General features: G+C 43.7%; 1 protein-coding gene across 3 annotated transcripts in view; it reads right to left on the bottom strand.

Annotated features, from left to right (window-relative positions):
- ptprua (protein tyrosine phosphatase receptor type Ua) overlaps positions 1 to 20,339 on the bottom strand; it is a 151,916-nt gene that overhangs the window by 17,286 nt on the left and 114,291 nt on the right. The window contains exons 13-20 of one of the 3 annotated variants that reach the window (XM_034545472.1): positions 18,952 to 18,988; positions 14,545 to 14,683; positions 12,944 to 12,973; positions 12,338 to 12,498; positions 11,880 to 12,067; positions 9,220 to 9,292; positions 7,124 to 7,200; positions 1,068 to 1,104 (exon numbers count right to left, since the gene is read on the bottom strand). In XM_034545472.1, the coding sequence (XP_034401363.1) occupies positions 1,068 to 1,104; positions 7,124 to 7,200; positions 9,220 to 9,292; positions 11,880 to 12,067; positions 12,338 to 12,498; positions 12,944 to 12,973; positions 14,545 to 14,683; positions 18,952 to 18,988 (742 nt within the window). The remainder of the gene's footprint in view (positions 1 to 1,067; positions 1,105 to 7,123; positions 7,201 to 9,219; positions 9,293 to 11,879; positions 12,068 to 12,337; positions 12,499 to 12,943; positions 12,974 to 14,544; positions 14,684 to 18,951; positions 18,989 to 20,339) is intronic. The other 2 variants (XM_034545474.1, XM_034545473.1) reach the window with 2 other exon arrangements.

Raw genomic sequence — 20,339 nt, forward strand, 5'->3', positions numbered from 1 at the left:
ATCTGCCCTGAGGGAAGTCATTCAATTAATTCAGTTAACTACACTATAGTGCTTGCAGTAAGTGCGGTACTTAACTCTGTGGAGTAGCGTAGTTAACGTAAGTGTCCATTTTCGTCATGAACTTTGACAGCACGGGAAATATCGAGGCACTAACTTTCGGTATCCAGTCTCTGTGCATTGGATATTCTTCTGTTGGTTTCGTTTTGTACATTTTTTCATCATAGCATGAAATGAAACATACTGAAAACTGTTTTTTTTAGGCAGTATTTTTGTTTTGTTGCTTCTTTTTTTCAATCAAAAACGATGAGATGTGTTCAATTTAATGAGTCAAATAAACTTGGAGTACAAGTAATATGTCCTCCAATGCGTCTACTTGAAGTGCACACTGTGGCACTCGATCCACCTCTACAAGGATGCATCTCTTGTATGCAGAAGGACTTTGTGAGCAAAATGTGTGTGAGATAGAGAGAGAGAGATAGATGGATAGATTTTGTGAGGTTACTTTTGTGAAGCGGTAGAACTGAGACCAAAGTAAAAGATGGAAAGAAATCAGAGGGGGATTACGAAGTGAAAAACATATTCACTGAATAAATAGGATCAGAGCTGGGTAAGAATAAAGAGAATGTCTTTATATCTTTCTCTCCTTCTTTCTGTCTGCATCTCTCTCTCTCTCCCTCTCTCTCTCTGTGTGTGTGCATACATGTGTCGCTTGGGGAATATAGCTTATATAGTGTATCAAAATGACATCGGAGAGATGGCGCTTCGCACGTGCAGATGGCGGGGAGGAGAGACGCAACAGCAGAACTTCACAGAGAGCGACAGTCAGCAGTGTTACAGTGCAGATTGACTGACAGTTACAGTTGATTGTTATGGGAGTGTTTCTCACAGGAGGAAGAAAGTGATGCTTTATGGTGTGAGCACAAGGCAACGCAGGCTCCTCGCTGTTTACGCATTCATAATTCAGTGAAGTCATTTCAATATTGTCAGCTGGGCCGCCGTGTAAACAACGCCACAAACAAACACAAACATTAGCACTCAAACACGGCTTGTGGGTATTTTACACTCACCTTGTGTGGCGATGAAGTGATTCGATCGCTGGTAACCCTGTGTGACGGAGAGAGCGAGGGAGATGGTGGAGATGAGAAAGAAAAAGAGATGGGAGAGAGTTAATAAGAGCAAGAGCATATGATGAAGTGAGACTCGGGGACCTCTAACTTTCATTTCACTCCTCCCATCCATTCTCTTTCTCCATTTTCAGCTACATGCCATCTCTTATTCATCTCAGCGCTGGGTTTTGATGTCGACGCTCTGCTATGATTTCTGCTCTGCTTTTTGTGTGAAGGCATTTCAGCGGCCGGTGACGCTCTGCTTAAAATACATTAGCACATTAGACCGGCTAAATTCTTTGGGTGGAGGATAACACTCGAATTATAATGCAGAGAGAGATGGGCATCGATTCCAGTTTTGTCTGTCTGTGAGCCGGGTCATTACATGCAGAGTGAGGGAGCTACGTTTCAAAGGCGGTCTGGTGTGCGCTGCTTTGCATGCAGCCAGGACTGCTGATCAAAAGGTAGATTGACAAGTGAGGGCTCTGCGGCTCTGGGAGTAATTCTACCTCAGTGGCACTGACTGATCTGGCTGTCTCCTCTCTGCTCAGCTTGACATTAGGGCAGTTATGATACAGTGTGCGCGGTCTGGAAGGCTATTAGCGGCGCCCTGGCCATACACCATGCAGGCGAACCCGGTGCGCTGAATGCAAAGCAGCCCAGCATGATAGATCCCAAGAATTAAGATTAGTGCGCCCTCTCATCAATCATGGGAAAAGTGATTTCAACTGTTGTGTAGGGTAAACATTTGTACAAATACTGTACAGACGCCCCAAAACACAACAACCCCACCACACACACACACACACACACACTGATATACACATTATTCAGCCAGGCAGGCACACAAATTACATTCCATAACTGTCATGCCACAGAGGGAAGTTGAGATGGATGGCCATCGCTATGAAAGAGTGCAGCGACCCTCATTCCCATGAGCTTCCACTGCCGAGTTTCCCTGAGCCAACCAGTCACCTAGGTAACCACATTTTTCAACAGCAGACGAGCAGAAAAAAAAAACATCAAGCAATGTGAAATCACAATGGATTGAAAAGAAAAGAAAACAACAACAACATGCAGAGTCATTTGAGAAGAGGAAAGCTGATCAACACTATCACAACAACAGGATAAATCACTGGTTTTGCTTTGAAACATTTGGCTCACGGTCTGGAAACAGTGAAAAATGACCTTGGTGAATGCAAGTAAATGAAAAATAAGTGCTCATATTGATCATGCATCTCAGAATCCCTTGTAGAGTCTTGCTGGAACATACAATGCCGATAGAGATCCTCCCTGAGAGAATTGGAGGACGTGAAGAGAGACTAAATGACCAGGCCTTGTGACACCTATGTTTTTGTTTGTTTGTAATTCTTCTCGTCAGACTGTAGGATCATATATTGAAATATCTTACAGCCGCCCTTTTAAAGGAAGAGAAAGGGTGGGTGGATGAAAACCTTCTTAAGCGCAGGTTGAGGCTATGGATAACAGCATTATTGCCAAATCTGACATTAGATTAAAAATACACAAACGATAGTCAAAGTTTTTTTTTAAAGACTAGCCACCATTGTATTTTAGATGGTAAGGGATTCCAACATCATCGCTGTTGTTGTTTCCTTTCCTTGTTGCCAACAATTGCAATAATGAATTTCCTGTGGAGTTAATTGTGTGAGAGCAATTACCACCCCAATCAAAAGTTGCAACAAAATGTGGTTCAACTTTGGTAAACATTAATACCAAAACATTTGCTCTTACTTGAAAACCATCTTAACAGAGTTGACTTTTGAGCCACAACTGTGTATTTGTAGAAAATGTAGTTATGTTTGCATTCATTTGTTAGACAGGAGATACTAAATAGTGACTGAGTTGGTTAGTTTGCTCACTCACAGTTAACTATTGCTAACTGGAAGTTAAGAAACTGTCTAACTTAATTGGCAGTTAACAATCTCAACAACTTGCTAACTGGAAAGCGGCGGCTGTGGGCTTTGGCGCAGGGGACGAGTGGGTCGTCCTTTAATAACACGGTTAATGGTTTGATCCCCAGCTCCTCCTGTTACATTTCGACCAAATTTCACATGTATGCATTGATTCATGTTTAAGTTTTATCTTTAACTTGCTACGAAGAAGGTAACAATCTAACCTGCTTCCTGGCAGTTGAAAATCTTTAAAAAACTGTTAACTGGAAGCTAATAGGCTAACTTGCTGACTGGCAATTAACAAGCTTTATAACATGCTAACTTAAACAAGCTATCTACGTTACTAACTAGCAGTTGATACATTTTTTAATAACCTGCTAACTGGAAGATAACAAGTTAATTTGCTAACTGGAAGCTAATGATCGTTAGAACTTGCTAACAGTTAACACGCTGTCTAACCTTCAAAATGGCTCCTAACAAGCTTTCTCAATGGCTACCTGGACCTAGCTCTACTGGCTTTGGAGACTAGCGTGTTATTGGTTAAGTAGTCAGCCACAACACCAGACGAATCCCTGCTATTAGACACTGAGTCACCAGACAGCCAGTAACACCTCAAGGACATTCATCTGGCGGTGTCACTTTATGATTTGACTTGACACTCTCCCCTGAAATGCCTGATGAATATGGGCCCCAAGAAAAAAAACGTTAGCCATCTCTAAAATACTTTTTGCACTTGTATGCACTGTGCTGTCTGTTTTTTTTCTTCTCCATAGTTTACTGTCATCGTATAAATCCTTCCATTGCTTACTGTGATCTGAGTTGCTTGATTTGACCTAGTCTCCTCTCCTTTGTGGCATAGCAGGTATTTTATAAGACAGCCTGATGTAAAGCAAGAACCCCAGGTGAGCATCCGAATATGGATGAAAGGCGACACTGCCGCACTCAGTTTGGAAAGAATATAACTCAGGGGAAACGTGATGGCGGACAAGCTCAGAGGCTCAAAAAGGAAAATGGAAGAAAGAGCTGCTGTTGGGGGGAAGCCACGGAGGGCTGGCAGGGACAGCGAGAGGGGGCAGCATGAAAAGCAAGAGGGGGTGGAAAGAGAAGAGAAGGAAGATACTTACTTCCCTGTTTATCCGAATCTATAAGATGCCAAAAGGTTGAAAACGGGGGGGCGGAAAACAGAGAGAGAGACAGACAGAAAGAAAGACAGAAAGTAGGGGAAGAAACAAGAGCTAGTTATTGTGATTAAAAGACCAGGAAAAGAGGGTAATTAATTGGTTAGAGAGCAGCTTGCCATTAGGACCTGTGGAGAGAAAAAGTGTCAAAAGACTAAGATTCCCATGTTTTGTATGCCTGTGCTAAAGTATCAATTTCCTCTGAATCTTCTCACCTTTTGCTTTACATCTTTATTTAGTTTTTGATAAAGAGGCAAGAGAGAGAAGGTTTTGATCTGAAGCCAGTGATGACACAGAGTTGTCCTTGGTGTTAATAACACATATGACACTTTAGCACGACCTGCGATGAAGGAGGGCACGGTAGGGATGATGCCTCAGGAAATAGATGTAATTGAATGCATTCTCTCAGTTGCTCAAGGTGAAGGCTTGCGTCAAAATTTGCAGTGTGTTCTGCAGCACTTGGCACGTTCAGTATTTCTAGGAATTACATCCATATTGGATGAATCCACACTTCAGGATTCATTCTAGTTAGGGAATAAGGTTGAGTTGACAGTCAACCAACTTGGTTTTGTCTGTCGTCTCTATCAAATATGATTATGATAATTACTCAGCAGCTTCATGACATTTGGGAACAACGATCAGACAGCTATTTAAATATAAACATAAAAAGCCAACAGTTTATTATCTAAACTTGCTGTTCTCAACCAGCGGGCCAGGGCCTCAGCGTGCAATCTAGTGGGAGGCGGAGCTACTGCTAAAGTGTCAAGATTAAATTAATAATATTTTTTTCGGGGTAATTTACAAAGCTAGTTTATATCTAAATGTGCTCAACAATTCACATGAATAGAAAAGGGATTGATGCATTACTTAAATGACCAGTGACGTTTATATCACCTAGCCAATCACAAAGAATCAACAGGTAGAGAGAAGCATGTTCGGTCACTTTTCGTGAGCCAACGTTTCCTATGATGCAGTGATACAAAATGTATGTGGGAGACAAACCTGAGCCAGTATAATCTCCAAATCAGGTGCTGAGGAAAAATGACCCTGAATACATTTGGAGTCATAACGGCGAGCAGGGATGGGTGACAGAAAACAGGAATATCTTACATTTATCATTCCAGCTGACAGTGTCATAACACATATTTACAGTCCAGTTTACCATTTCTCCTTTTTTGTGATTTTTTTTTGGGTTTGGTCATTTATTTGAGACAGTTGTCCTCAGAATGTGTTATAAGACTGGTGTTGCACAAAACTGAGAATCCCTGATCTTGGAGATAAAAACCAAAAGCGAGCAGACCCAAAATACGACTCGTTGAAAAGCAAATTAATTTGCGGAGTAAAATTTTATAATTACAGATGAGAGAGATGGCAAAAACTACCTAATTAAATAGTTGAAAGTTCCTCAAACTAAGTTGGAAACTGGAATTCGTCAAAGGGGACACGGACAAATTAAGTGGGTTATTCAGCCCTCTCCAGTTGACACAAAAAAAGACAAAGATACACAGTACACAGAGTATAATGAGTTTGCCATTCAAAGAAATTAGTCTTTTGGATTTGGCTGCTCAGCCATTACTTCCCATGCTCCTTCCCAACTTTATCTCATTACAAACCAATTACTGTTGATTCCAACACAAGTGTGACAGGCGTCACTGCCTCAGCACCATGGCAAGAAAAGACTGACTGACAGCTGGTGTTAATAACAGAGAACGCAGATTTTTTTTTTAAGAACTCGTGATGACGGTGTGACATTTGTGTTCGGCTACACCTGTCAGCCAACGACGGCAACCAAAGGAACATCTTACAGATTTGACACAAATTGCTACCCGTGCCAAAAAGAAAAGAAATGTAAATGAGAGCAGAGAGGTCTGGAACTTTTTCAGTTTAACCTTTAAAAAACAAAACAAATAATATACCATTTATTCCAACCTTGGCGTCTAACGTGATACACTCAGAATCATTTCGCTGCAGCGTTGTGAGCCAGGGGTCTTGGCATGACACGCAGGCGGCGCTGTAGACGGCACAGTTAATGGCACAAAGGTCCTTGGAGCGTTCGTCCTAATGGAGCCCTCACGGAGCACTAAAGGGGATAAAGTGGCCACGCATGGCACTGTGAGCTTTGCCGTTCCGCTTTAACCAATGCCACCCACATACGCTGAGTCAGGCAACCACTACTGATCCGCTCCCCTTCTGTCCACTTTACATTTCCTTTTGTTCAGCAAACAAAAAGGGGAAAAAAAACACCGGGCGTAATATAGCTCGCAGAGACCATATCAACTCACCCTGCAATGAGCGAGAGCCGCGGTAGACACTGAAAACAATAAGGCGAGACAGTTGAGAGCTTCTCGCAGCCACCCTCAAGTGACTCCTCCTTAATGCTCGAGCTGCAGACCACATGCCCTGTCCTTCAGATAGTTTACTCCATCTCATTGCAAAGCTGCTGAGATCCGGCATGAGTTCATGCCGCAGCTGGAACCGTCGAGGCTCCCTGAGATACTCACTCGAGCTGAACTGTAGGTGAGATCAAAATATCTGAAAGTAGATGAAAGGATCAGCCGCGTGATACCGAGTCCAACTACGGTGCAATGTCGCCTTAAAAAAAAGCATTTGGGTGAGTCACGAGGCCCGCCGCTCAGAGCTTACGGGCTGTTGTAGGATCGTTGAGGGTTTGCTGCGATTTAATCTCGCCCTCAAAGCCTGCGTGTACGTTGTGGGTGTAGTTACTAAACGGAGAGTTCTGTCCGAGCAACAAAGTGCTCACACGTTTCTCAGATGTGGAGATGTCTTCTGGTCAAGCACTGGGTCAACCACAACAATAGGAGATGACTAGTATGAGCTCTTAAGGTGGAGCTGAGGGATTAGCATGAACCGAGATGAGTGAGTAGGAGGCGAATGAGCAGAAACAATAGGCGTGTGGGTGACTTACGTCTATGTAGTTGGCATTGACATAATCGGAGCTGGGGTCTGCGAGCAGAGAGTGGAGCTTGACTCGATGGCGATCATCTGAAATGCACAAAAAAGGATTTGGGTTTTAATAATACAAAAGCAGACCTCAGGCTGTCAAATGAAATGAAGGTTATGGTGTGGGGAGAGAGGGACACGACATGCAATAAAAAGTCCCCCGACACCAGAACCGACGCTGTGGTTATATAACAGTTCCACCATCATTAAAATCCATACCAACGACACTGTCCTCAACAAAATAATCACAGAGACCAGGCTTTGCAACAACATTGGTAAAAAGACACAAGCAGTCAAACAATCACACAGATTATTGCAAATACGGGTGCAAGAATCCAATATTTTCCTCGACTGATACCTAACCTAATACCTAAACAAAGGGTATCTGCTGAGAGTGAGTATTGATCCGACACCACTGCTCTCCTACTCTCCAAACCTCAGTACGTAGAACTCATCTTTGGTGAGTAACCAAAAGAAAAGATTGCCAAAGCAATGAAAGTAGAATTCAATGCAACAATCCTTTGTCTGCAAAAGCTGTGATGACACCCGGCTCACATAAAGCAGCTACCGCACCTGGAGAGTTTCATACCTCTGGGTTTCAATGCAGAGTTTTAGCCTCTAAATATTACTTCTGAGGCTTTCCCACAATGATGCTGAAAGAACACGATTACGTCGACGTTAAGCCAACAACATTTTTATAAAGCTGTTTTCCAGAGAACACTATTTGCATCCATAATTTATGCATAGTTGCATAAATTCACCATATAGTTGTTTTCGTTTTGCATTCGCAGTTATTTCCCAAGAAGCTGCGCCACAGTGACCAACACTTTTTTTTTTTGTCAGCAGCTGCTACTTTAGCTTTAGTTGCATTTAAAACTAACAATTACAGAGAAAGTTAGAGACTTCAGAAAGTTGTTTTAACAGTTAAAGTTCGGACGTACTCTCTGTCTGATGGGTTTATGATAAAAACCTGCCTCCCCCTTTTAAAAGCTTCTACCACACCTTAAAGAACTTTTAATTCAAACCGAAACTATATCAAGGGTTGTTTATCCTAGAATCAACGGCCATTCAACTGGGAGCAAGTGTAATTACCGGGTGGTGTTAACAGACTTTTTAAGACACGGTAGCAGTTTAGTTTAGTTTATTAACTGGGTCTCCATTAGCTGACGCCTTAGCGGCCGCTAATCTACCTGGAGTCCACAGAAAGGACAACATTCAATACATGCAAAATGTGCAAAACATGTCGTGAAACAAACAGTTGAAAATAGTACAAACAGAATAATAAAAATAATACAAAATGAAAAATAGTACAGTCAGATACCTAGTGCAGTCGTGGACCAGGATGTATATTGTGCAGTGCATCCGTAATTTACACAAAGGAGGATCAGATGACTACAAAAGCAATGGAAAACGTCAAGTGGTTAATGGCCCGAGGTGCGCCTTTAATTGTTTTTTAAATGACAAGATTATTACCTGTAGGAGTTATATGGGGAGGTAGTAAATTCCAAGTGTACCGTACGTTTGAGGAGGTTTGTTCTTGGGGTTGGAGGTATCAAGTGACCCGAGCTAGCGTTCCTTGTGTGATGGTTATGTCTGTCACATGTATATTGTAACTGATTATAGAAAAGGTGTCTGATTAAATACTACCTTTCTGAAAAACACCAGAAGGCTTTATATAGTGAAGTTTAATGTCCACGGAGAACCATGACAGGCTGAGAGTGCATATATGCTGTATTCGTTCTTATTGAACACTGGAGTGATAATCTGGCAGCTCGGTTTTCGAACCAGTTGTAGTTTATTTATGTCTTTTCTTAGCAGCTGCTGCATGGAGAGTATAGCAGGGGACAAAAGACCAAGGACTGTAAGACCTGACAAACAGTAGAGAGTGTTAAATAAGCACAGCACGGTAGCAGTGTCGTTAAATGGTGATGTATTTTACGGTGTATGCATAAACAGCTATAAATGTTACGGCGTGCTGTAACCTACAGTGAAATTGAGACTGAATCAGAGCCAGGTTAGAACAACATTAGTGTTTCTTGCCGGCGGCCTCGCAGTACTTACGGTTAAGCAGGCTGTCGTGCCTTCCTTTGGTCTTGTCCTTCTTTTTCGTGACGTCCCAGCCATCAAAAAAACTCTGCAAAAGTCAAAGATCACTTGTTGTGTTTAATAAGACAACCTTATTGCATAATCTTGAAACTCGCGGTAGAAACGACTTTGCTAAATGCACTCCAAAGTTTTACCCCGAGGTTGTCTGAGTAACTTCACTATTATAGCATCTTGCCAAGTCATCAACAGACATCTGCCACAACATAGCGCGGAGAGGCTGAGGCGGAGCGATGACACGCAGGCACTGAGAGATGGCTGCGGCCTTGAGGAGGAAGAGGAGGAAGATGAGGAGTCCCACTGCAGCCATTCTCCTTCCGACACACACACACTGCGGGGCTCACCGCCTGAAGAAAGCCATTGCTCTATAATACCGGAGTGTTAAACTGCTAAATTTGTGACAGCTGTTTATTGGCACACCCATCTATTAAATCTGCTGGCGCCACAAAATGCGCCATTAAATTTAAATCGATTCTATATGTGAGAGAAGAGCAGGATGGAGAAAGATATACGACACACGAGCCTGAATGCTCCTGGCTTGAGTCGTGTCATATTCCGTTGCATTTTAAGCCGCGGCCTGATCTCCCCGCGACATCGGGAGACACAGCCGTGCTCCGACACTGAGGCGCGCCGTCTCTCATCTGCAGCCAACCAATCCACCCACGAGCGAGGGGAGGGCCATATCGGGCCCACCTGAGACCACCTGCAGACTGGTGCAAAGCCAGCGGATCAGGGGATTGGATCTGTCACTGGATCCCATACAGGTGACGCCTGACACAATCCTGCTTAACGAACCTGCCTTTGTCCAGCTGCGCTGCATTTGTTGGAGCCTCGACAGCGTTCTGTTCACCTTCTCAGAGCGTTACTTCATTTATTAGTTGTAGTGAACATGGCCGACACTGAAAGAATAAACTCTGTAACATTATGCATTCGTGAATGAATTATTGTTTATTAATGACCCGGCTAACCTGCTCCTTCGGGTCGGCATGGGTTGGCAACGTTAGCAAACAACCCCAACAGCCGTCATCAATTTGTATTGAAATGATGTAATATTGCCAAATCTTTGTTGTTGCATTGATGTCGGCAACATTATTATTATTATAATATTATAAAGAAGTGAGAAAATACATGAAACCATCAAAACTATTCCGACCTTGTGTTGATGTCGGACCACATACAATGCAATTTAATGAGCTATTTAATGGTTTGTTTACATGTCCATTATATACAACTTCGCACAGCTGATTACAGCTGAACGGAGTTTGACACAAATAAATCCTCATATGAGAGAAGATTTTAGTCGATATCACAAATACAGCGTTATTTGCAGCACAAAGATGACCTTCAATCTAGCACTAATCTATTTTTCATGTTGCTCCCAGTTCTTTACAGTCGCATTGATCCACTTTTTTATCCACTTGGGGGTAGCAGAACAGGATTAAAAAAAAACTTATAACATCAAATTAAGCTGTTATTTGTTGTTGTCATTTTGTAACGCAGCTTTAATGGTTCCTTCACAAAATGTTGAAACACAAATGTCGGCGGGAATAATTTAATTTAAATCTAAAGGATCAAACTCGATATTGTAACTGGCCCAATAACTGGCTGGGAATTGTTTGGGCTCTATATCACATCAGTGTGTTGCAGTGTTGAGGGGAAGCTGCAGTTCCAGGTGAAAACAATATGACAGATTTATCCATAAGAGGGCTGCATCCGTCATGGAGAATGAGGTGTTTATTTACTGGCTCTGTTTACAGATGTTGGCTTCCACGCACAACACATATAGTTCCCGACCCATACAGAGGGCCAGACTCATATACAACCTCCCCCATAATGCCTTGCAACATGTCTGATCAATGGCAGCAGCCCGACCCTGTGGGAAATAAGGGTTATGAAGTCTGACAGCAGTATGCATGCTGATCCCCCCTCATCTTGTGCATTTCTCCAGGCGATAGGGAGCCAGATCGAGGAGTGAAAAACCCATATATTGATTTTGTTGGAGGGAAATGTGTGGGCCCCTCAGGGATCTTAATGAATCCAAAAAGTGCATCTGGCTTCTTCAAGGTGGATTTGCAGAAAAAAGAAAGAGACTCATCACCACTGCTTGATGTGGATGACATCATATTAAAGTAAAAAGAAAGCTGAAAAGGCATTATTAGTCCACGCCGCCCCAGAACGTGTGTGGCCTATTTAAAGTTAATGCAGCGTGAGATCATACTTGTGCTGTTGTCTCATTCAAGTAAACAGTAACATGACAGCATCTGCTTGCTTTTACACTATTGTCTAAAATACAAAGGATGTAGCCTGTCACAGGAAAGGTGATTATCGGCTCTTCTGTCATTAGTTTCTCCACCGTTCCACCATTTCAACAGATGATGAGGACTTACGCCCGCTCGGTGAACATGTACATCTTTAGTTAAGTCTTAACTCTTGTCACTAGCTTGTACAGCCAGACATTTACCACCAAACTGTTGCCACAAAGTTGGAAGCACAATAACATTATAGCGATTCCCACTATTTGGAACTACAGGAACGTAGCCACAACCATGAAAAACAGCCCGAGACCCAAAGTACACCCAGGTAGTACTATAAGTCTATCTTTATTGTCTCCCTCCTACCTCATATTCTTGTTTGAAGCCATATCCCTCGGCCGTCTTCATCTGGTTGATGTGCTGGAGGAGGTCAGCCACCCTTACTGCAGGGTGGAGCTGCCCCGTGTGGTACGGCGAGCTCTTCCTCCGGCAGTGGCGGTGGGGCGAGCCTCCCAGTAAGCTGCTGGACTCGTTGACGGAGCTACGCTGTTCATCTGGGAACATAAACAAAGACGGTTCAAGGCACACCGCTGACATTATTATACACTCGTCGACGTGGAGTTGCTTCTTTTAAAAACATTTTTTTATTAATGTAAACTCGGCTGAAAAGTCAGCATCCTCTGCAGAGACGTGAGGGCTGACTGGCGCTGCAGAACAGATTGGATACATGTTTGGGAGTAAACATGGCTGAAGGTCAGGCGGGAGGGATCATCATCTCTCCAGACACTTTCTCAAGAGCACCCATATGTTCCTCGCTGTCTTACTTCGAGCGTTGCAGCCGTTGGCATCCATGAAGGAGTGGGCCATCCTCTCGTCCTGCTGGAGAGTGCTCTGCTCCGTCATGCTGCAGTCTAAAGAGCTCAGCTTCCGACTTTTCTCCTGCCTGTAGGACATGGCTGCCTTGTTTATGGCCACCTTCTTCCTACTGTAGAGATGCAGAGAGAGGCAGGAGGATAAAGAGAGGGAAAGGGAAAGAGAAAGAGAGAGCGAGAGGGGGCAGGGAGTAATAATAGACAGAGGACAGCAGAGACGGGGCAGAATGAGAGAAAGACAAGCAAAAAGATAAGGAAGAAAGGAAAGGAGGACGGGTGAGGAGATGAGAAATTGGACTGTGGGGGAAATATAAGGGCTACGAGATTGAAACTGGACGAGGGGGAAAGTGCGATTTGGTGATAGCAAAAGAGTGTCAGGGGGTGGCGGTGGAGCGAAAGGAGGAGGCGGAGGAGGAAGGGGGGGGGGTCTACACTGGAGGATGGGGTGGAGATAGCAATGCTCATTTCCACTCTAGTAATCCTGGGACTACGAAGGGCAAGCAAGGGGAAGATGGCGTCAGGATGTCGGGGTGGGAGATGGAGAAAGGAGTAACTTACGGGTAGTAAGGGTAAGAATAGAAGTCCCTTCTGATTAGCATGAGGGAGGAGGAAAGGAAAGAGACAGAGAGTGAGGAGAAAAAAAAGAGAGGTGACTATGGTTTATCAAGATGGGCATCAGAAAGATAAATGAAGATGCTCAGTGGGTTGGAATGTTCCTGGCAAGCAATCATGGAGCAGGATCAAAGCATAAAGAATGAAGGAAGGGCCGGCTGCGCACCAAAACTCAGCCCCGGACCAATGGAGGCTTCACATTTTTACATTTTCTGAGGTTACCTGTATTAATGTCGCGGTATTTAGGAGGCCGGTGTCATGTCTTTTTAATGCATAATAACTTGTAAACATTAGAGAACCATGTAGAAATAACTCACGTGTGCCATTAAATGCACAAACTTAGATTATTACATGTATTAATGAAGGAAAACATATTATTTTCAAAGAACTAGAAAAAACGGCGTAAAATCTAGATTTAAAAGTCTTCCAAAAAGGTTTACAAGGCCATTCCTAAACAGTGTGACGAGGCATCCTTTCTTCTGCCAAACTTTAAAGGTATTTATAATTTAAAAAAATACAAGGTATAGGAATGAAAAGGGTGGGTGTGTCTAAAAAAAAAAAAAAAAAAAGAGATAAATGTCTGCAAATAAAGTTGCAGAAAGTTTGGTCCAGAGCTGATTTTTGGTGTGCAGCATTTCCTCTTTTCCACTGCCTGCGTTTGACCAGCACCCTACTGAGTTATGCTGCAGGCGAGCTCTAATTTTTTCCGATTGACGACCGAACCAAAACATATTTACGGATACAGTCTAACTGTACATGAGTGACAATATCTGGTGGCTAAATATGAACATGTCCGCTCCCGTTTCCATCCAATGCGGCTGTCTAGCTCCTTTTTGTGCCTGCGAGATAGGCCCAATGAATCTTATCAGTCACTGCCTCCTTCCAGACATCCCATTCACTCTCCCTCTATTCTCTGTGAGACAATCCCTCGAGGGCAGAGAAAGTTCCTCTTTCCAAAAAAGAAAAAAGAAAAAAGAAAAGGAGAGAAACAGCAAAAACAACCTTCCTAACCAATTACTTGTCCATCCACTGGCACCTCACAGCTGCTCGCCTCATGTAATTGAGTGGGCAATAGAATAACATGCCCCTTGATGAAATATTTCACACTCAGATGAGTGTTCCACCGTCGCCCGGCGAGCGCAGGAAGAATACACTGCGCGTTGCGATCGACGACAGAGGTAATTTGCAGGTGGAAAGCGGCCAGCGCTTCCAGTGTTAGCAGGCTGCATTTGAATGTGCTCAGTCAACACGCAGACCTTGAAATTAAAAGATGAGATGAAACACAAAAGCCTGGCTGAGGCAGCGGTGGGAGAATTTGGGATTAATGCTCTACCATTCCACTAACTCTGGTTGTAATTCACTCTCATTGCCAAATGCTTTCTTCAATAGACCCTAGCTGCCAAGTGGGATAGAGATAAATTCACTCCTCCGGATAGGCTGCGGAGGAACAATAAGACTTAGGACCGTTAATGTTTGCCTCCGAAAAGGTCTAACCCATCTCTCATGAACTGGCTTGCAGACACACAAACATCTTCGCGGCCACTTACCCCTTCTTGACGATGATGACGATGGCTCCGAGAAGCAGAATGAGGACCACCAGACCGCCGGCGCAGGCCCCGAGGATCAGTCCCATGTCCTCGGCATGCTGGGAGACCTCCAGAGCTCGCTTAGAGTCCTTACAGGCAGCTGCAGCGTGTGACAGAGAGGGTGAGGAAGATGGGGGATGTGCATCTTACAAAAGGCAGCCACTGGGAAGGCCTATTCAGTTAAATGCTGTAGTGGTTTGATGTTAATGAATCATTGGCACATTAATTTCAGCATAATTAATAAAACAATCAAAAGCCGATTGGCAGTCTTTGCTTGTCTCGACACGCTTGGCTGCCTGTTGGTAAATCTGCTGTCATAAAAACAGCTTCTTCCCATCCAAATGACAAAAGAAACACATTCTTCTACCTACGCCTAGTGAAGGTTTCTAGCTATGCAAATTGTTTGGATTTCATTTGTCCAGATTTTGGGATATCCGTTAATGTAATTCCACACAAACATGGAGGTTGTTTACAGGAAGTCAAACCAAAACTCAGTATTGGTCCACCTAGAATGGGCCCTTTGAGCGAGACAGTTTGCCTCCCTACACAGATTGTACAAAACATATATCTTTTTTAAAGTTGAAATCAAGATAATATCTTAACAACTGACTGTGATATTTGCTGATACAGCAGTGCACTGGATTTCTTTTATTTAGTAGCATAGTCTGCATATCTCGATGATACTCATGGATATAAGTGTGGATACGTGTGTTTTCTTGTTAATTTAAATTCTACAGCCGTGACTGAAATCCCAACTTGGCTTCACATACACTAATCATCCTTTTGCACCGTTAACACTGACAGGTGCCGGTGAGATATTTCACATGCCATGGATTGCCCTGTGGGATTGTTAGCGGGCAGTAGAGTACGTGCCATGGACGATGCGGGAAAATCACTGTCAATATGTGTCTTTTCCCCTTGATCCAATGCTTAAATTACCTGTAAAAAGTCAGCGTCTTCATAGTTATCGTGCATTGAGTTGCCTGGAGATAATACCTCCGTAGACATACTTCAAAGACTGCAGCTCACTTTCAAGTCTAATATATATAATTTGCGACCGGCGATGGATGCAAAAAGATTGGGTGGTGTCGTGGATCGGAGTCTTTTACAGTAATCTTGGCACGCTTATTGCAGGATAAGGACCCCCCCCCCCCCCCCCCCCCCCCCCCCCCGGGGGGGGGGGGGGGGGGGGGGGGGGGGGTGAGGTGTGTTCGAGGTCGCCCGCAAATCTCCTTTGAGCCTTCACAAGAGAGACAACAGTCAGCCAGCCAGCGTATTACTTATTATTTGACAGTATCTGAGACGGCGCCATTTCCCACAATTTTCATTGGCCCTGATATCGGCGACGTCTGCAATGGGGAGCTAAACATGTTTGTCCCGGGAGAGACGACACTGCGGTTATCTGAGCAAACTGATGCATGCTCTCATCCAGGCAGCTATTTCCCTCCGAGCCATATGTCACCGTCGCAGTGCATTTCTCTCTGTGTTCCCATCTCAGCCAGCCGAGAGCATGAAATCTCCCTCTATGAATCATCTGGGCTCCCTGTTGTGTTACACCTAATTGTGAAAAATTGCTATTAAGCATGAATGAATTGGAGGAGCATTATTACTCTTCTGGCAGCGTGTTATTCATTAACGAGTCAACATCGCCTGATGAGAAAAACAAATAAAAGGTGGGGAAACGAAATGCAGAGCGATGGAATCGTTTAAGGGTCTCGGGCATGTATTGACAAGTTTGGCAGAACAATTGGATTTCTGTATTTTAACAAAAGCTGTGATTCTTCATGGGGGGGGGGGGGGGGAGGTGGTGGCTTAAGAGGAAAAGAAAAAAGCCTTTACAGTGAGGCAGAATGCTGAGTCTGGCTCGATGAGCGGTGGATTGGTGACAACGAATGCAGCCTGACAGACTTCACACAAATCATGCTGGGTGACTCCATTTGGCTTTGAGGGCCATTTAAAAAAATAAATAAAAATAAATTCGGTATCACAATAAATTTGATTGCACCCAAATAAATTCAGGGGATAGCATCACACAGCGCATTACTAAAGGAAATTCCTTTTGTAATGTGTTTTACGATGACGCTGACGGAGGCCGTAAGCTGAAATGTGCCGGTATAACGATAAAGTTGTTCTTGTGCTGCGGGAGTTTTGACCTCTTCTGGAAATACAATGGAATGGTGTTAAGAGGGTCTTTGCAAGAAGAAAGTGTCATTGAGACGAGCGCCTCACAGATAAAAAAAATAGAGGAAGTAGCGAATAAAATGTGCATTTCTGTTTAAATGTATTCTCAGAGCAGCAGGATGGCATAATCATGAGCGCTGAAGGAAATGCACAGAATGCAATTTCAGACTTAACAGCACGTCAACAGAAACATTTAAAAGGGAGGGGGCGGGGGGGGCAGATCAGAAAAACTAAATGACCAAAATGCGAGTCACTTTTTTTTCGTATTTGAAAGCCACTTATCTAATATATAAGCTGGTTTCAAACGAATGTCCGGAGCCACTTCATTCAACTTGTCGCACAAGATTTTTAAGCTACAGTTTTTTTTCAAACGCCGTCTGGCCCGATTGTAAATGTGATGCTTCTCTACCCGGCTGAGCTGACGTGAATAAAAGCTCTGGTGGCAGACTGGCGCATCCTTTCACCGGTGAGACCGATTTGACGTGATTTGTAACACGTTCACACTGTTCTTTCCGTGTCGGCTAATGTCGGCCGCGTTGCATCGGAGGAAAAAACTGAAAGGAAGAAAAAGCGCTCGGGTGGCGAGGAATAGAAAAATAAATTAACAAAACACGCAGAAAGAAAAAACACACACACACACACACACACACACTCTCCCACCACCGCAGTGGCTCGGCCAGGTGTTCTGGTGAACACAGCTGGCGGCATATCTGTGTGTGGGAAGCTGGTGAGAGGAAATGAAAAGCAGCCAGGAACTTAACGGGAACCTCTGTGGCCCCTCTGGAGCAACATCAGCATGTCCGCTGGGCCTGCCACGGGCGTGTATGCACAATTACAGAAAAAAAAAAAAAGAAAAGAAAGAAAAGAAAGTTTTAAAAAAATGGCTCAATACAACTGCAACCCTTCCCTTCCACGTACGTGACACGCCGGAAGACAACAGTAAGGCAGAATTCTTTGATGTCATCGCACTTCAGATAAGAAAGAGTTCAGGGGAAAGAATCCAATTTAACTGCCACCTTTTTCACAAGAGCACTACAAACTTCAGACATAATTCAGCGGGGGGACATGGGGGGTGGGGGGGAGAGGGGTGCACTTCATTTCACCCTCTGCCTCTCTCCCTCTCACCTATTGTTTGAACTGAGAGCCTTCTATCCGTGTCTGTCTCTCGAGCAAACACCCCTCTGGTCGCTTCCTCTCTCAGGGAGAAGAAGAAGAAAAAAAGAAAAAAAAAGGAGTCGTTTTCTGCAATCTTGGATTTCAAAGGCATCCGAGCCCAAGAGGGGTTTGCCAAAATGTCAGTGTCAGTGATTCAAGAGGAACAGGGGGAGGGAGGGGGGAGATATGTCTGCTTCCACCTCCTGTGTCTCTAGTGTGGGAGGCTGGCACCGGGGCGTCTTCGCTGCAGCACCCAAAACAACACTAAGTCCGTTTCAAATCCCCTGAGGAGCAGCAGCCTGAGCCGGGATATCTGTCGAAGCCTGTGACATGCACCCCGTACCACAAAGATGAAACCACTGGAACCGCAGATATATACCCCGCAGTGGTTATGATCACAATGTCACTTCCTCCCCCCCCATTGTGCTAACCAGGATATAGCTTTATATAACCTTGGTTTTCACACCTTCATAACAGATAAATGATAACATTTTCTTCAGCGGCCTAATTGCCACACGGCCAGACAGACGTCGAGCAAGTCCCCAGCCTAACCTCATTATCATAACCACTTATTATCATTAAATCATTAAAATCCTCCAATCAATATGTACCGCAGGATAGAGTGCAACCACAAAGTCGTCCAGGAAAATATAACACACATCTTTACAAACACGACGGAGTTCAGATGATAAACTGTCAAATTTGACCTCAGTTGTTGAGATGAAAGATTTTAGCCATGGACTTTTTTTTTTTTAAACTGTCTGACCGGTTATATGGACTCCAGTTGTGAAGCTGTCATTAACATCCCCGCAATCCAATTTTTCCACAACGAAGCCATTAAAACCATTAAATGTATCACGCCTGTGTTCTGCAGCCACATACGTAGCTTGTAATTTAACAGGCATTATAAAAGAAGCCGGCAGACAGCCTCCGTGATTGTCATGTTCACGGCATGCTGAATCATAATTAATGTGACAGTGAAGTTTTCGATGTGCGGATGTCCAAATGGTCAAAAAGGAAAGCACGGGTTACCTTTGCGAGCGATCCGGATGCAGTTTATTCTGGTCTCCTGTGAAGTAAAAGAAAAAGGCGCAGTTAATTAATTTGGTTGGGGAACCCACAGGGACACAATGATTAGCAGCAAAGACCACAGTTCAAGTTGATTAATTATGAGTCAGTGTGTGGAAACGCACCACCTCGTCTCAAACCTGCGACGCGTGTGACAAAGTCACCCAGACCTTTTGATATGGGGAGGAAATAATTGAAATTTCCAAGAGGATGACACCTGCTGGTAATATGAGAGACCTCTGCCTCCCTCCGCCTTCTGAGGGCCCCTCACACGGGTCCCCTTGATTGTCTCCACCCACAACCTCCCGCCCCAAAAAACAGCCACCTCTATCCCAGAGATAGATGGGGCATGTTACCAAATTAAGATTTAAGGAAGTTAAATCAGCCTTTATAGGCAATTATGCTAATCTGAGCGCCGAGATTGGAGTCAAAAACCTTTCACCTAAAACGGATGCCAAATTAGCTTTTTTTTTTTTTTTAATTGGAAATCGGTTTCAAGTGGATTCTCATCTCCTCTCATACAGTGACAGATAAGTCATATTTACTCCCACCCGGGGGTTGTTAAAGCAGCAGCAGGTAGTGTGTCATGTGACATCCTGTCCTCTATCAAGGATACCAGAGCTTGTCCAAGAATTTTAATGCAACTGAGCTGCGGATCTTGTCAAGAGGAAGGATATCCAGGACATTGGATCTCCATCCTTGGGGGTGGATTTTTTTCGAAAGCATTTCTTATCAAATTGGATTTCAGTATCGGCCGTGCTTATCAATTCTAATCCCTGAAGGAATCAAAATGAGGTTTAGTTTACAGCGTTCTCAGTAAATAATGTTGTAAATAACACAAATCCGTTGAGATGTGAAAACATGCTTTGTTGTCAGAGTGTACACTAACGCGACATTGAGAGAGTTAGCCTGCTTCAAGTTCACAATCTTGAGATGGCACGACGCGCATATTAAATGCGTCAACCACAGCATTGAGATACAGTTTCATCACCCTCAAATTATTATAATCTGTTTCACGTTTACTTTCCTTTGAGCTCTATTTTAGGTGCAGCACAGTGTGTATGGCTAAGAGCAATGAAACTGAACCAAAGCAGAGGTTAAAGATGCTAAAACTCAAATACATAGAGAATTAACGATAATTATCCATGGCTGATATAAACTGCTGCCAGCTACATTTGCCATGTAATACAGTGAAAGTGGTGGACGGCACTGTATAAAATCGTGCATTAATCTTTGCTAATAAAGAAGGAGAAAAAAAGGACCAATAAAAGATGTAATAATAGATCCGGAAGCTTACGGATCTGAAGCTGGATCAAACACAGATCAGAACCCAATACGCATGTCAATTTATC

The sequence above is a fragment of the Cyclopterus lumpus genome, chromosome 11, assembly GCF_009769545.1.
Source record: "Cyclopterus lumpus isolate fCycLum1 chromosome 11, fCycLum1.pri, whole genome shotgun sequence".
Classification (NCBI taxonomy): Eukaryota; Metazoa; Chordata; class Actinopteri; order Perciformes; family Cyclopteridae; genus Cyclopterus; species Cyclopterus lumpus.